The sequence below is a fragment of the Pseudophryne corroboree genome, chromosome 4, assembly GCF_028390025.1.
Source record: "Pseudophryne corroboree isolate aPseCor3 chromosome 4, aPseCor3.hap2, whole genome shotgun sequence".
Taxonomy (NCBI): domain Eukaryota; kingdom Metazoa; phylum Chordata; class Amphibia; order Anura; family Myobatrachidae; genus Pseudophryne; species Pseudophryne corroboree.
Window position 1 is genome coordinate 156,933,539 of NC_086447.1, and position 16,931 is coordinate 156,950,469.

At 48.0% G+C, this 16,931-nt stretch overlaps 1 protein-coding gene across 2 annotated transcripts in view; it reads left to right on the forward strand.

Annotated features, from left to right (window-relative positions):
• Positions 1 to 16,931, forward strand: part of STAG1 (STAG1 cohesin complex component) — a 331,398-nt gene that overhangs the window by 212,894 nt on the left and 101,573 nt on the right. For both annotated transcript variants that reach the window (XM_063915509.1, XM_063915510.1), the window contains exon 10: positions 41 to 164. In XM_063915509.1, the coding sequence (XP_063771579.1) occupies positions 41 to 164 (124 nt within the window). The remainder of the gene's footprint in view (positions 1 to 40; positions 165 to 16,931) is intronic.

Here is a 16,931-nt window from a genome sequence, read left to right on the forward strand (position 1 = left end):
TTTCTATGTCTTGTTCTGTGTGTTATCGTTCTCTCTAAAGAGATGCCATTGCTGAGATCCGAGCCATCTGCATTGAAGAAATAGGGGTGTGGATGAAAATGTACAGCGATGCTTTCCTCAATGACAGCTACCTAAAGTACGTTGGCTGGACGCTCCACGACCGGGTGAGTTTAGGGAAAGATTCTGCTTACGGCATATGACAGGCGGCTTGCAATATTAAAAGAAACTACATAAGAAAAGCAACCGCTACTATCTAGTAGTATTCCCCGTACCCAATCAAACATTTAAGACTTTTCTCATCCAGTTGCAGTGCTGTGAATTTGTTTTATTCTGTTATTGGAACCTTTACACTGACAACTTATAATTATTTCTCGCATGCACATAAGGTTCCTATCTTTAACCAAATGCGATTATCGAACTTCAGGAATATTCACTCTATAAGAAAGACGAATATTCACTTTCTAACGCATATGGAGTGCAGACCTTGAAATCCTTATAAAGCTCGTACAGCAGAGTCCATTTGAAAAATGGGTTTATTCACATAAAACATGTAAGTCCATAAAAATTGAAACTTAGGACTGATAGATGTTAGGAAAATTAATACCAGGATCCCAGAGGAAGTTGAAATAGCGGTGTGTGTCCCTGTACTGCAGGCAGCGGATGGACAGATGGTAATCCCAGGGTGTCTTTATAGGGTACTGTGTACCCTCCTTAAATTCAGTCCTAGAGTGATGTCTCGACACGCTTTGGGGAGTACTCTCCCCTTTATCAAGGGAGAATTATAATGTAAGTGTCAGTCTGATGGTTCTAAAGAGCAGAATAAACCGTATGACAGCAGTTCTTATTGGATGAGAAAAACTACATTTATATGTCTTATTGTGTACTTAGAACAACACTGGATAGTGTTCTTTAATGAAGCGCTGGTTGCTTTTGTAGTTTCTTGTAGTATATTCAGAGTTTTAAGGTGTACTCTGATTAGTTTTCCAGCCGCTACCTTTTTATTTGGGAAGCACAGGGTTAAATGCGTTAGTAAATTATGGGTGGTAAAATATTATAGTGGTATCCCTGTGTGTTTGGGCCATCTTGAGTTAGCCACTCTTCAGTAGTGTTTCTGGTTACTTTTAGCCTCTAAATATTATCATTTGTTCTCATTATTTATAGATCATATGTATTATAGATTAGTATTTAGTTACAGATGTGTCCACTCAACATGTAGCCTCCCTGTATGTTAAACATCCCTTCTAATCAGGCAGGACGCACAAGCAGCTTATGCTGATTAAAATTATATGCACATGCCCATATTCTGTGTGTGACTCTGCCTGTGTCTGCATACCACATGGTACGTTACAGTGATTTCCTAGAAAACACTGTAACACAGCATTTCACATGCAGCTACAGATGCACACAGAATATAGGCGTGCAGCATATAGTTGCAATCAACAGTCTGCTTGTGCGCCCCGTTCACATAATGATGCGAATAGGACTCATTTTTGGTAAGGAAAAAAAAGACAGACGCTAATGGAGTTGCACGGGACCTGTTGTCTCGCTCACGCCAGGCAACACCCACTACGTGGTCTATTGTGGAACAGTATCTTGCCCGAAGCATGGCGAGCTATGCGAGGGGACACGGTGCACTAATTGGGGTTCCCGGTCACTTTACGAAGACAACGCCAAAAAAACATGAAAACCGTATTCCGACCTAATGGCAATGTCCGCCTATTTCTAGTGTCGACCTAGCCACTGTCGCCCAGTTGGTGTCAACCTAGACACTGTCGACACTGAGTCCCATAGCCGATAAAATAAGGTCAGGATACTGTAGCTTTTTAGCTGCGTCCATCTGCATCTTCAGCCAGCTAACATTGTTTCACAGCCCCATCGCTGCTCTAAGTTTCTACAAATGTTTTCAAGTGAAAAACATTACTGTGCAATTGTATTAAGAAATATGATATAAAATATGATATTTTATATTTTTATTAGACATGATCTTTAATGGGAAACAAATAATGACTGACTGATAACATCTTTTATTTAGGAGGCTTCATATCTGCTCATCCTGTGCACCGTTTAATAGTAAAATGTTTTCTCTGACGTCCTAGTGGATGCTGGGAACTCCGTAAGGACCATGGGGAATAGCGGCTCCGCAGGAGACTGGGCACAAAAGTAAAAGCTTTAGGACTACCTGGTGTGCACTGGCTCCTCCCCCCATGACCCTCCTCCAAGCCTCAGTTAGATTTTTGTGCCCGAACGAGAAGGGTGCACACTAGGTGGCTCTCCTGAGCTGCTTAGTGAAAAAGTTTAAGTATAGGTTTTTTATTTTCAGTGAGTCCTGCTGGCAACAGGTTCACTGCACCGAGGGACTAAGGGGAGAAGAAGCGAACTCACCTGCGTGCAGAGTGGATTGGGCTTCTTAGGCTACTGGACATTAGCTCCAGAGGGACGATCACAGGCCCAGCCCTGGATGGGTCCCAGAGCCGCGCCGCCGGCCCCCTTACAGAGCCAGAAGACAGAAGAGGTCCAGGAAATCGGCGGCAGAAGACGTCCTGTCTTCAATAAGGTAGCGCACAGCACCGCAGCTGTGCGCCATTGCTCTCAGCACACTTCACACTCCGGTCACTGAGGGTGCAGGGCGCTGGGGGGGGGGCGCCCTGAGACGCAATAAAAACACCTTAGATGGCGAAAAATACATCACATATAGCTCCTGGGCTATATGGATGCATTTAACCCCTGCCAGTTTTTCCTTAAAAAAGCGGGAGAAAGGCCGCCGAGAAGGGGGCGGAGCCTATCTCAGCACACAAGCGCCATTTTCCCTCACAGCTCCGCTGGAAGGACGTCTCCCTGACTCTCCCCTGCAGTCCTGCACTACAGAAACAGGGTAAAACAAGAGAGGGGGGGCACTAATTTGGCAGATTAATCAATACAGCAGCTATATAAGGGAAAAACACTTATATAAGGTTATCCCTGTACATATATAGCGCTCTGGTGTGTGCTGGCAAACTCTCCCTCTGTCTCCCCAAAGGGCTATTGGGGTCCTGTCCTCTATCAGAGCATTCCCTGTGTGTGTGCTGTGTGTCGGTACGTTGTGTCGACATGTATGAGGAGGAAAATGGTATGGAGGCGGAACAATTGCCTGTAATAGTGATGTCACCCCCCTAGGGAGTCGACACCTGACTGGATGGTCTTATGGAAGGAATTACGTGATGGCGTCAGCACTTTACAAAAGACTGTTGACGACATGAGACAGCCGGCAAATCAGTTATTACCTGTCCAGGCGTCTCAAACACCGTCAGGGGCTCTAAAGCGCCTGTTACCTCAGATGGTCGACCCAGACACGGACACTGACTCCAGTGTCGACGGTGAGGAAACAAACGTGTTTTTCAGTAGGGCCACACGTTGCATGATCACGGCAATGAAGGAGGTTTTGAACATTTCTGATACTACAAGTACCACAAAAAAGGGTATTATGTGGGGTGTGAAAAAACTACCCGTAGTTTTTCCTGAATCAGATGAATTAAATGAGGTGTGTGATGAAGCGTGGGTTTCCCCCGATAAAAAAACTGCTCATTTCTAAAAAATTATTGGCATTATACCCTTTCCCGCCAGAGGTTAGGGCGCGTTGGGAAACACCCCCTAGGGTAGATAAGGCGCTCACACGCTTATCAAAACAAGTGGCGTTGCCGTCTCCTGATACGGCCGCCCTCAAGGAGCCAGCTGATAGGAAGCTGGAAAATATCCTAAAAAGTATATACACACATACTGGTGTTATACTGCGACCAGCAATCGCCTCAGCCTGGATGTGCAGTGCTGGGGTGGCTTGGTCGGATTCCCTGACTGAAAATATTGATACCCTGGACAGGGACAGTATATTATTGACTATAGAGCATTTAAAGGATGCATTTCTATATATGCGAGATGCACAGAGGGATATTTGCACTCTGGCATCAAGAGTAAGTGCGCTGTCCATTTCTGCCAGAAGAGGGTTATGGACGCGGCAGTGGTCAGGTGATGCGGATTCCAAACGGCATATGGAAGTATTGCCGTATAAAGGGGAGGAGTTATTTGGGGTCGGTCTATCGGACCTGGTGGCCACGGCAACGGCTGGGAAATCCACCTTTTTACCCCAGGTCACCTCTCAGCAGAAAAAGACACCGTCTTTTCAGGCTCAGTCCTTTCGTCCCCATAAGGGCAAGCGGGCAAAAGGCCACTCATATCTGTCCCGGGGCAGAGGAAGGGGAAAAAGACTGCAGCAGACAGCCTCTTCCCAGGAACAGAAGCCCTCCCCCGCTTCTGCCAAGTCCTCAGCATGACGCTGGGGCCTTACAAGCGGACTCAGGTACGGTGGGGGGTCGTCTCAAGAATTTCAGCGCGCAGTGGGCTCACTCGCAAGTGGACCCCTGGATCCTGCAGGTAGTATCTCAGGGGTACAAATTGGAATTCGAGACGTCTCCCCCTCGCAGGTTCCTGAAGTCTGCTTTACCAACGTCTCCCTCCGACAGGGAGGCGGTATTGGAAGCCATTCACAAGCTGTATTCCCAGCAGGTGATAATCAAGGTACCCCTCCTACAACAGGGAAAGGGGTATTATTCCACGCTGTTTGTGGTACCGAAGCCGGACGGCTCGGTGAGACCTATTTTAAATCTGAAATCCTTGAACACTTACTTACAAAGGTTCAAATTCAAGATGGAGTCACTCAGAGCAGTGATAGTGAACCTGGAAGAAGGGGACTATATGGTGTCTCTGGACATCAAGGATGCTTACCTCCATGTCCCAATTTGCCCTTCTCACCAAGGGTACCTCAGGTTTGTGGTACAGAACTGTCACTATCAGTTTCAGACGCTGCCGTTTGGATTGTCCACGGCACCCCGGGTCTTTACCAAGGTAATGGCCGAAATGATGATTCTTCTTCGAAGAAAAGGCGTCTTAATTATCCCTTACTTGGACGATCTCCTGATAAGGGCAAGGTCCAGGGAACAGTTAGAGGTCGGAGTAGCACTATCTCAAGTAGTACTACGACAGCACGGGTGGATTCTAAATATTCCAAAATCGCAGCTGATTCCGACGACACGTCTGCTGTTCCTAGGGATGATTCTGGACACAGTCCAGAAAAAGGTGTTTCTCCCGGAGGAGAAAGCCTGGGAGTTATCCGAGCTAGTCAGGAACCTCCTAAAACCAGGCCAAGTGTCAGTGCATCAATGCACAAGGGTCCTGGGAAAAATGGTGGCTTCTTACGAAGCGATTCCATTCGGCAGATTCCACGCAAGAACTTTTCAGTGGGATCTGCTGGACAAATGGTCCGGATCGCATCTTCAGATGCATCAGCGGATAACCCTGTCTCCAAGGACAACGGTGTCTCTCCTGTGGTGGTTGCAGAGTGCTCATCTTCTAGAGGGCCGCAGATTCGGCATTCAGGACTGGGTCCTGGTGACCACGGATGCCAGCCTGAGAGGCTGGGGAGCAGTCACACAGGGAAGAAATTTCCAGGGCTTGTGGTCAAGCATGGAAACGTCATTTCACATAAATATCCTGGAACTAAGGGCCATTTACAATGCCCTAAGTCAAGCAAGGCCTCTGCTTCAGGGTCAGCCGGTGTTGATCCAGTCGGACAACATCACGGCAGTCGCCCACGTAAACAGACAGGGCGGCACAAGAAGCAGGAGGGCAATGGCAGAAGTTGCAAGGATTCTTCGCTGGGCGGAAAATTATGTGATAGCACTGTCAGCAGTGTTCATTCCGGGAGTGGACAACTGGGAAGCAGACTTCCTCAGCAGACACGACCTCCACCCGGGGGAGTGGGGACTTCACCCAGAAGTCTTCCACATGATTGTGAACCGTTGGGAAAAACCAAAGGTGAACATGATGGCGTCCCGCCTCAACAAAAAACTAGACCGATATTGCGCCAGGTCAAGGGACCCTCAGGCAATAAGCTGTAGACGCTCTGGTAACACCGTGGGTGTACCAGTCAGTGTATGTGTTCCCTCCTCTGCCTCTCATACCCAAGGTACTGAGAATCATAAGAAGGAGAGGAGTAAGGACTATACTCGTGGCTCCGGATTGGCCAAGAAGGACTTGGTACCCGGAACTTCAAGAGATGCTCACGGAGGACCCGTGGCCTCTACCTCTAAGAAAGGACCTGCTCCAGCAGGGACCCTGTCTGTTCCAAGACTTACCGCGGCTGCGTTTGACGGCATGGCGGTTGAACGCCGGATCCTGAAGGAAAAAGGCATTCCGGATGAAGTCATCCCTACCCTGATCAAAGCCAGGAAGGATGTAACCGTGCAACATTATCACCGTATTTGGCGTAAATATGTTGCGTGGTGTGAGGCCAGGAAGGCCCCTACAGAGGAATTTCAACTGGGTCGTTTCCTGCATTTCCTGCAAACAGGACTGTCTATGGGCCTCAAATTAGGGTCCATTAAGGTTCAAATTTCGGCCCTGTCGATTTTCTTCCAGAAAGAACTGGCTTCAGTTCCTGAAGTTCAGACGTTGGTCAAGGGGGTACTGCATATACAGCCTCCTTTTGTGCCTCCAGTGGCACCTTGGGATCTCAATGTAGTTTTGGGGTTCCTAAAATCACATTGGTTTGAACCACTCACCACTGTGGACTTAAAATATCTCACATGGAAAGTGGTAATGCTGTTAGCCCTGGCTTCAGCCAGGCGTGTCTCAGAATTGGCGGCTTTATCCTATAAAAGCCCTTACCTAATTTTTCATACGGACAGGGCAGAATTGAGGACTCGTCCTCAATTTCTCCCTAAGGTGGTTTCAGCGTTTCACTTGAACCAGTCTCTTGTGGTACCTGCGGCTACTAGGGACTTGGAGGACTCCAAGTTGCTGGACGTAGTCAGGGCCCTGAAAATATGTTTCCAGGACGGCTGGAGTCAGAAAATCTGACTCGCTGTTTATCCTGTATGCACCCAACAAGCTGGGTGCTCCTGCTTCTAAGCAGACTATTGCTCGTTGGATTTGTAGTACAATTCAGCTAGCACATTCTGTGGCAGGCCTGCCACAGCCAAAATCTGTAAAAGCCCATTCCACAAGGAAGGTGGGCTCATCTTGGGCGGCTGCCCGAGGGGTCTCGGCTTTACAACTTTGCCGAGCAGCTACTTGGTCAGGGGCAAACACGTTTGCTAAATTCTACAAATTTGATACCCTGGCTGAGGAGGACCTGGAGTTCTCTCATTCGGTGCTGCAGAGTCATCCGCACTCTCCCGCCCGTTTGGGAGCTTTGGTATAATCCCCATGGTCCTTACGGAGTTCCCAGCATCCACTAGGACGTCAGAGAAAATAAGAATTTACTTACCGATAATTCTATTTCTCGTAGTCCGTAGTGGATGCTGGGCGCCCATCCCAAGTGCGGATTGTCTGCAATACTTGTACATAGTTATTGTTACAAAAATCGGGTTATTATTGTTGTGAGCTATCTTTTCAGAGGCTCCTCTGTTATCATGCTGTTAACTGGGTTCAGATCACAAGTTGTACGGTGTGATTGGTGTGGCTGGTATGAGTCTTACCCGGGATTCAAAATCCTTCCTTATTGTGTACGCTCGTCCGGGCACAGTATCCTAACTGAGGCTTGGAGGAGGGTCATGGGGGGAGGAGCCAGTGCACACCAGGTAGTCCTAAAGCTTTTACTTTTGTGCCCAGTCTCCTGCGGAGCCGCTATTCCCCATGGTCCTTACGGAGTTCCCAGCATCCACTACGGACTACGAGAAATAGAATTATCGGTAAGTAAATTCTTATTTTAACAGTGTTGATTCCACCAAGGGGGATATCCAATTAGCCCCAGTAACTTACCGGGGCTAATTTTCCCGCCGGGGACTATCCTATTAGCCCCGATAAGGCGGCACAAGCGGCAGCTTCTCTGGGCTTTTGATGCTGCACCGGGTGCTGGCTCCTGCCAGCTCCTGGTGCGGCGTTGACCTCCGGTTTCCCGGTCACATGACCGCCGCCGGGGTTAAGGGAAGAGGGGGCTGCGGCGCTGCTCCGGCTCTGACTGCCGGCTCCTGGAACGCGGCACTCTCAGTGCAGACGCATCCTGTTGCAGCGGGCATGGGACACTGCAGGTCGCCGCGGCTTCTCTGGGATTTTGTTTCGCTTGCCTCAGGCAAACCAAATCCCAGGAAACAGCCCTGTAGTCTATCAAAAACGGGGCTGTCTCACGAAAACGCAAAGGTTTCAATGAACCTGTGTGTCTTTCGGGGGAGAGGGTTTTTTTTTTTTTTTTTTAGCAGACAACCTATTAGGATAGCCTATAAAAAGAAAAATCTGTGACAAATCGCGAAAAAAAACAGGCCCGATGTGTTACCGGGGCTAATTGGATCTCCCCTCAAATGTGTAAAATAATATGCATAAAATACCTTGTCTTTAATGTAACTGATTTGATTAGTTATATAGTGGACTTGCCAAACTAAGAATATGGTTTTGTTACAACATTTTACATTTGGGCAATATGTCTTATGGATACCAGATACAGTCCCTTGCTAAAGTATTTTTGCCTATTTTGTTACATTACAACTTGTAATTAAATTTTTTATTTTTATTTTTTAAATCTGAATTTTATGTGATGGATCTGCACAAAATAGTCTAAGTTGGTGAAGTGAAATGAGAAAAATTTATATAAAAAAGTTTTTTATAAATAAAAGTCTGAAAATTGGTATGTGTATATTTGCTATGAAGCCCCTCAAAAGTTCTGGTGCAACTAATTGCCTTTAGAAGTTACATTAGTGAAATGAAGTCCACCTGTGTGCAATCTAAGTGTCACATGATCTGTCAGTATAAACACACCTTTTCTGAAAGGCCCCAGAGGCTGCAACACCACTAAGCAAGAGGCATCACACCATGAAGACCAAAGAGCTCTCCAAACAAGTCAGGGACAAAGTTGCTCAGAAGAACAAGTCAGGGTTGGGTTATAAAAAAAAAAAAAATCCAAATCTTTGATGATCCCCCGGAGCACCATTACATCCATCATCTTCAAATGGAAAGAACATGGTACCATAACATACCTTCCAAGAGAGGGCTGGCCACCAAAACTCAGACTGGGCGAGGAGGGCATTAATCAGAGAGGCAGCACAGAGACCAAAGGTAACCCTGAAGGAGCTGCAGAGTTCCACAGCAGAGACTGGTGTATCTGCGCATGTGACCACAACATACTTGCCTACCTGACCCTCTCCATGAGGGAGAAAATGTTCTGTTCCTGGACTTTCCTGGTAATGTATGATGGCCATCACCTGCGGTGAAACACCTTTCTTATCAATTAACTAGCTCACCACAAGTGATGGCAATCCTAAATTACCAGGAAAGTCCAGGAACAGCGCATTTTCTCCCTCATGGAGAGGGTCAGGTAGGCAAGTATGGACCACAATAAGCCGTACACTCCGTAGAGCTGGGGTTTATGGATGAGTGGGCAGAAAAAAAGCCATTACTTAGTGTTAAAAATAAGAAAACACGTTTTCAGTTTGCTAAAAGGCATGTGAGTGACTCCCCAAATGTACGGATGAAGGTGCTGTGGTCAGTTGAGACTAAAATTTTACTTTCCTGCAGCGGGGTACACTGGTATTCCACAAGGAATAACATCGGGGTCTAGAGTTGGATTTTGATCCGAGGCACCAACAGGCTAAAGCTTTGACTGTTTCCAGGATGCACTGCACCGCCTCCTCTATAGCCCCGCCTCCAGGCACTGGAGCTCAGTTTGTAAGTTGGTGCCTGCAGTGCAGGTTACTAACGGGGGGAGGCTGCGACATGCAGTCCTAATAAGAGCTTTTTAAGAAGAAAGAAGACTTCAAGGGCCGCAGCACAGGCACTAGATGCTGTGTATGTTATGCTGACATTCTGCGGCTCCATCACCTCCCCCAGCGGTGCTGCATATTCCCGCGCCCTGGTTGCAGAGTACTTGCAGCGGAGGCACTCCGGTCATCAGGCACACATCACCGCTGCTGCTCTCCTATATCACGTGGCCGCACTTCAGGGAGGAGGTAAGATGGTCCCACAGGTGGGACCTGCCGAAATCGCAATCCGGTCGCGGCCCCAGGAGACAGACCACGCCACTGGCGTGGACACTGGCCGTGCAGGGACCCAACTATATCGACCAGGGCAGGAAGCACGGGTCGGATTTACCAAAATCCATTTATTATTGGCTCCATAGTACCCGGTGGTGAAGTCCAGCAGAGGGGATAAGGCTCTGACCTGTAGTCCCTCCCCCAGCTCCAGGCGCAATCTACTGCAGGTGTTCCCACCCTGGAGCTGCATCTCTCTCCTTCACTCCCTGTTAGGATTTGGGCGCCATTTCATAGAGCTGCGCTGATCCTGGGACTGCTGGGCACTCTCCTCTGTAAAGCCGCCTGCCTCATCAGCGCTGTGCATTTACAGGACACTTAAGTAGTCTACATGTCGTTTAGAAGTGCACTTCTATATGAATATTTAGCACAAGAATTCTGTGATATACATCCAGTGGTTACTGTGCATTGTTATATCTGTATACATACATATCTTTATTTAGTATTGCTAGTCCATTGCAGTTTTATTTTTTATATGTAATTCTGCATTGTACCTGTGACACTGTGTGCCTATAGCTGCTGTGTGTATTCTATTCTGTGTATCACACATATTGCTATCACTATAGTCTGTGCCCAGGGGGTCTAAGTGTGTCAGGGTCTCATATACCATATAGTGTTCCACAGGATATACTGTTTTGTATTTTTCTCTGCGTGTTTCAGTCACCTCATACCACTTAAATCCTCTGTTTGTGCTCTGCATTTGCGGCCACTTAACACAGGGTGTTTTTGTCAGGTATTGTGTTTGTCTTGCTATATTGTACTGATACGCCCTAAGGCTACATTCCCAATAATGTCTGCTACTCAGGGCGGGAAATCCGTAGACGATCCTGCGTCATGCAGTGCTGGCACCACTGATTTACCTGAGGAAAAGATCTCTGCTGAGGGTTCAGGTACTGGGTGTTTTGCACCCCCTAGTCAGCCCGCAGCACATGTGGCAAATCAGGATCCACCTTGGGCTGCATTTTCAAATATGCTGACTACACTTGTAACACGACTTACGCGTTATGGGCGGATACTCTGTCAACACAGTTAACAGCAATTAAATCAGTCCTTGCTTTAACAAGAACCTAACCCTCGCCCTACTGGGACCAAAGGGTCATCTAAGCGGGCCATTTCTTCCCCTCAATCCACTAATATTTCAGAATATTTATCCGATGGGGAATATACTGATCCATCAGAGGCAGATACTGCTGCTTCTGATGAAGATTCTACAACACAGGTTGATGTTCCTGACCTAGTGGAGACTATCAAGCTGATTCTTCAGATTGATGATGATCTTGACCCTCCTGATACGTCTAAAGGCCCGTACACACTGGGCGATATATCGGCCGTTCTCTTGAACGGCCGATATATCGCGGGTCCGTCGGCCAGTGTGTACGGCCGATACGTCTGTGAACGACGGAGTTCACAGACGTATCGCGTCGGCCCTGCAACACAGCAGACGGCCAATATATCTAACGATATATTGGCGCGTCGCTGCGTGTGTACGGTGGTCGGCCAACCGCCAGTACACATGCTGCGGCGGCCGACGGTGATTGACAGCTGAACTGGGCGGGCGTGTGTACACGCCCACCCAGTTCATGACGTTAGTCCCCGACGGATCGGGCAGTTTGTATGCACAGCACACTGCCCGATCCGTCCATAGATATATCTACCGATCAATTGATCTGCAGGTATATCTTTCCAGTGTGTACCCACCTTAAGAAACCTGATAAGTTCAAAAGTCAGAAGGTTACTAAATTACTCTTCCCACATTCTGACCATTTAATTGACATACATCAGGAATCCTGGTCTTCTTAAGGGTGGGAAATTTTCCCTGTCCAAAAAGATGCTAGCTCGTTATCCTATCTCTGGAGTTGAGTAACAAGTGGGAAAACCCGCCACCGGTGGACTCGCATGTAGCCTGTCTTGTGGTGTCATCTACTCTGCCTGTCACCACAGTCTTCTCTTTGAAGGAACCGACGGATAACATGTGGAGGCTTACTTTGAAGTCTATTTACACTCATACAGGTGCTGTACATAGACCCACTATGGCAGCCTCTTGGGCTGCAAAAGGCATTGAAACATGGGTTCAAGCAATTGAGGATGAGCTACCTCTAAATTTTTCTGACACTGCCAGACAATATCGGTCATATATTACCACAGCCTCCCACTATATTCAGAAGGTGGCCTCTGATGCAGACGTTATGGTAGCCAAGGCATCTACTACGTCTATCCTAGCTCGTCGGATTCTGTGGTTACGGTCCTGGTCGGTGGACCTGGACTCTAAGAAGACCTTGGAGGTGCTCCCTTTTAAGAGAGATATACTGTTTGAAGATGATCTGAACAAGATTGTGACTGACTTGGCGTCGGCCAAGACTGCGTTTCTCCCAAGTACTTATCCTTTGGTTCCGAAGGCTAAGAGTACTACTTTTCTTTCTTTTCGACCTCCAGGTAAAGCAAAGGTTCAAGCGTACCCGAGACAGGCTCGCACTGCCAAATCCTCTAAGCCCAAACCTAAACGGTCTTGGGCTGCCCGTCAGCCTGCTTCCAAACCAGACAAGCCTGCTGCATGACAGGGTGGACCTCCCCCTGTGGGACCCCAGGGGGGGATGGGAGGCCGCCTTCTGCAGTTCGCCCAGGCATGGTTAAAGACTACTTCGGACGCTTGGGTGCAGGAGTGGTCTCTCACGGGTACGCAATCTTTCAAGAGACATCCCCCTCACCAGTTTTGCTCAACGTTTATCCCTTCGGATCCGTTAAAAGCACAAACTACATTTGGTTGTCCAATCCCTCCTGGATACAGGAGTGATAGTGCCGGTGCCTCTGTCTCAGAGAGGCAGGGGTTACTATTAGATGCTGTTTCTAGTTCCGAAGCCGAATGGATCCTCCCGGCCTATACTCGACCTCAAATCTTTGAACAAACTTGTGAGGGTGTCCAAATTCCTTATGGAAACTCTGCGTTCTATTGTATTCGCTTTGTAACCCACGGACTATATATGGTATCCCTGGACATAAAGGATGCTTACCTACACATACCTATTGCCATGTCGCATCAGCAATACCTTCGGTTTGCTATTGGCAACCTTCATTTTCAGTTCCAAGCCTTGCCTTTCCGACTGACCACGGCTCCTCTGTTCTTTACCAAGGTCATGACGGCCCTTCTCCACCGTCAGTGTATCAAGATCCTGCCGTATCTGGACAACTTGTTGATCCTGGCGAAGTCCCCAGAGGTTCTTCTCCGTCATCTGGAACTGACGGTCCAATTCCAACAAGCCCACGGGTTGCTCATAAACTGGAAGAAATCCTCACTGGTCCCTGCTCAGAGCATGGTGCACATGGGGGCATTACTGCACACACACAACCAACGTTTCTTCTTCTCTCCAGAGAAGGTCCTGAAACTTCAGGACAGAATCAGATGCTTCTTCTCTCGCTAAAGAGTGTCGATGCACTCGGCGATGCAAGTACTAGGCCTCATGGTGTTGGCTTTCGACTTGGTAAAGTACACTCCATTTCATTACCACCCTCTGCAGAGGTTAATCCTTTCCAAGTGGGACAGCCTGCCTCACCGAATCATGTCTCAAATGAGCTGCTTGACTCCGGAGGTTCGTCTGTCACTAAGTTGGTGGCTACAGGACCAACAGTTGAGCAGGGGTCGTCCCTTTTGGATCTCCAACTGGGTCCTCCTAACGGAGGATGCCAGTCTGCGGGGCTGCTTTTGTACAGGACAGACCTGTTCAAGTACAATCAGACAACGCCACCATGTTTGCGTACATAAGTCATCAAGGCGGCACTCGAAGCCGCATGGCAATGGTGGAAGTGTCAAAAATTCTTCTATGGGCGGAATGCCATCTGCCAGCAATATCGGCAGTGTCCAGCTCGCAAGAGCAGGGACTTCTTTCCTCATGTGCCTTTCCTTTTCTTACTTACACTATCTTATACTCCATACTCCCTTTGATGGCACCTAATCCCGGGTTTTCTATACCTGTCCTATTTTGTCCTGTACTGTAAGTTCGGTTTTCTTGTATGCTCTTTTTATTATGTACTGTGTAATGGGCACTGCGGATCCCTTGTGGCGCCATATAAATAAAGGATAATAATAATTCTGGGGGTCCTCAGCTGGGAAGCAGACTTCCTCAGTCATCAGGATGTACATGCTGGGGAGTGGAGTTTTCATCCGGAGGTCTTCAAACTCATAGACAAGTGTGGTCTACCAGATGTAGACCTAATGGCGTCTTGACACAATCACAAGGTTCCAGTTTTCGGAGCAAGAACAAGGGATCCTCAAGCAGCGTTCGTGGACGCACTGGCAATTCCATGGAACTTTCGAATGCCATACGTGTTACCACCAGTGTCACTGCCCAGGGTACTATGGAAGTTCAACCGAGGAGGAGGAATACTGCTTCTTCTAGTCGTTCCAGCATGGCTCAGACTGCATTGGTTCTCAGACCTGCAGGGTCTCTCGATCGAGCGTCCTCTTCTACTTCTTCAACGCCTATACCTCCTCGTTCAGGGCCCTTGTGTTTACCCAAGACTGGCTTTGACGGCGTGGCTCTTGAAGCTTCACTCCTGAGGGCCAAAGAATTTTCCGTAAACCGGCTTCTGCACGGATTTATTATAGGGTCTGGAATTCTTACTTCACCTGGTGTGCTGCTAAGAATTACGATGCATACAAGTTTAGTAATTCCAGACTTCTGGCATTTTTGCAACAATGCCTGGATTTAGGACTTCGCCTGGCCTCCCTCAAGACTCGTATTTCTGCCTTGTCTGTGTGGTTTCAGCGAAAAATTGTATCTATTCATGACGTTTATACATTCACTCAGGGCGTATTACGTATTCAGCCTCCCTATGTCTCTCCTGTGGCTTCATGGGATCTGTCTGTTCTTAATGCCTTTCAAGAGTCTCCGTTTGAACCTCTTGAGTCTGTGGACGTTAAGGGGTATATGCAATTGCGGTCGAATTTCGGGAATTTTTCGCCCCAAAAAAAAAATCGTCAATGCAATTCAGTGCTTTCCGTCCAAAAAACGGACTTTCAAAATTCGACTTTTGTCAAATTCGACTTTTCTGCAATGATACAAGTGCTGCAATTCGACCAAAGTGTATTCAATTGAAGTTTGGAAATTCGACAACAGTGCTTTTAGACAGTAAATTCGACATTTTCAATCCGCCACACTTTGGTGGGTGAAATTAATAAAAAAAATTTAAAACATGTTTTTTTTTTTGTTGTGATTTTTTTTATTGATAATAGCATATCTATTTATATTAGAAGGGATTAGGTACTTGGTTTGTCTTTTTTGGAGGCACAAGTATTATTTATATATTTTTTAAAATAATATATATATTTTTCTTTTAGATGGAATGGTAAAATCCCGGAAAAAAATGGCGTGGGGTACCCCCCTCCAAAGCATAACCAGCCTCGGGCTCGTCGAACTGGTTCTAAAAAAGCGGGGGGGGGGGGAATTGACAGGGGATCCCCCGCATTTTTAAAACCAGCACCGGGCTCTGCGCCTGGTGCAAAAAATACGGGGGACAAAAAGAGTAGGGGTCCCCCGTATTTTATACACCAGCATCGGGCTCCACTAGCTGGACAGATAATGCCACAGCCGGGGGTCACTTTTATACAGTGCCTTGCGGCCGTGGCATTAAATATCCAACTAGTCACCCCTGGCCGGGGTACCCTGGGGGAGTGGGGACCCCTTCAATCAAGGGGTCCCCCCCCCCCCCCCAGCCACCCAAGGGCCAGGGGTAAAGCCCAAGGCTGTCTCCCCCCCCCCCATCCAAGGGCCAGGGGTAAAGCCCAAGGCTGTCTCCCCCCCCCCCCCCCCCCCCTCCCATCCAAGGGCTGCGGATGGGGGGGCTGATAGCCTTGTCAAAATTGAAAGAATATTGTTTTTTCCAGTAGTACTACAAGTCCCAGCAAGCCTCCCCCGCAAGCTGGTACTTGGAGAACCACAAGTACCAGCATGCGGGAGAAAAACGGGCCCGCTGGTACCTGTAGTACTACTGGGAAAAAAATACCCAAATAAAAACAGGAGACACACACCGTGACAAGTACAACTTTATTACACACTGCCGACACACACATACTTACCTATGTTGACACGAAGCAGTCGGTCCTCTTCAAGTAGAATCCACGGGTACCTGAAAATAAAAGATAATTATACTCACCTCAATCCAGGGTCCAGAGATAAATCCTCGTACTTGGCAAAACAAATAAACGAACACCCGTACCATGCCGGACTGAAAGGGGTCCCATGTTGACACATGAGACCCCTTTCCACGAATGCAGACACCCCCGTGACAGCTGTCACAGAAGTGTCTCTTCAGCCAATCAGCGAGTGCAACGTCCTTGCACTCTGCTGATTGAGGTCAGACGCACACAGAGCCAGACAGTGCATCGCAAAGCCTCTCCATTATATTCAATGGTGGGAACTTTGCGTCAGCGGTGAGGTCACCCGCGGTCAGCGGCTGACCGCGGGTTAACCCCACCGCTACCCGCAAAGTTCCCACCATTGAAAGTAATGGAGAGGCTTTGCGATGCGCTGTCTGAGGTCTCACGCGCACAGCCAATCAGGTGAGCGCCACGGAAGTAGCGCTTCCTGATTGGCTGAAGGGACCTCAGTGACAGGAGTCACGTGGTGTCCCGGCATTCGGGGAAAGGGGTCTGATGTGTTAACATGGGACCCCTTTCAGTCCGGCATGGTACGGGTGTTCATGTTTTTTTTTTAACAAGTACGTGGATTATCTCCCGGACACTGGATTGAGGTGAGTCTAATTTTTTTCACAGGTACCTCGGATCGTCGGAGACTGTGGCAGTCGGCGTGTCAACATAGGTAAGTATGTATGTGTGTCGGCAGTGTGTAATAAAGTTGTACTTGTCAAGGTGTGTGTCTCCTGTTTTTA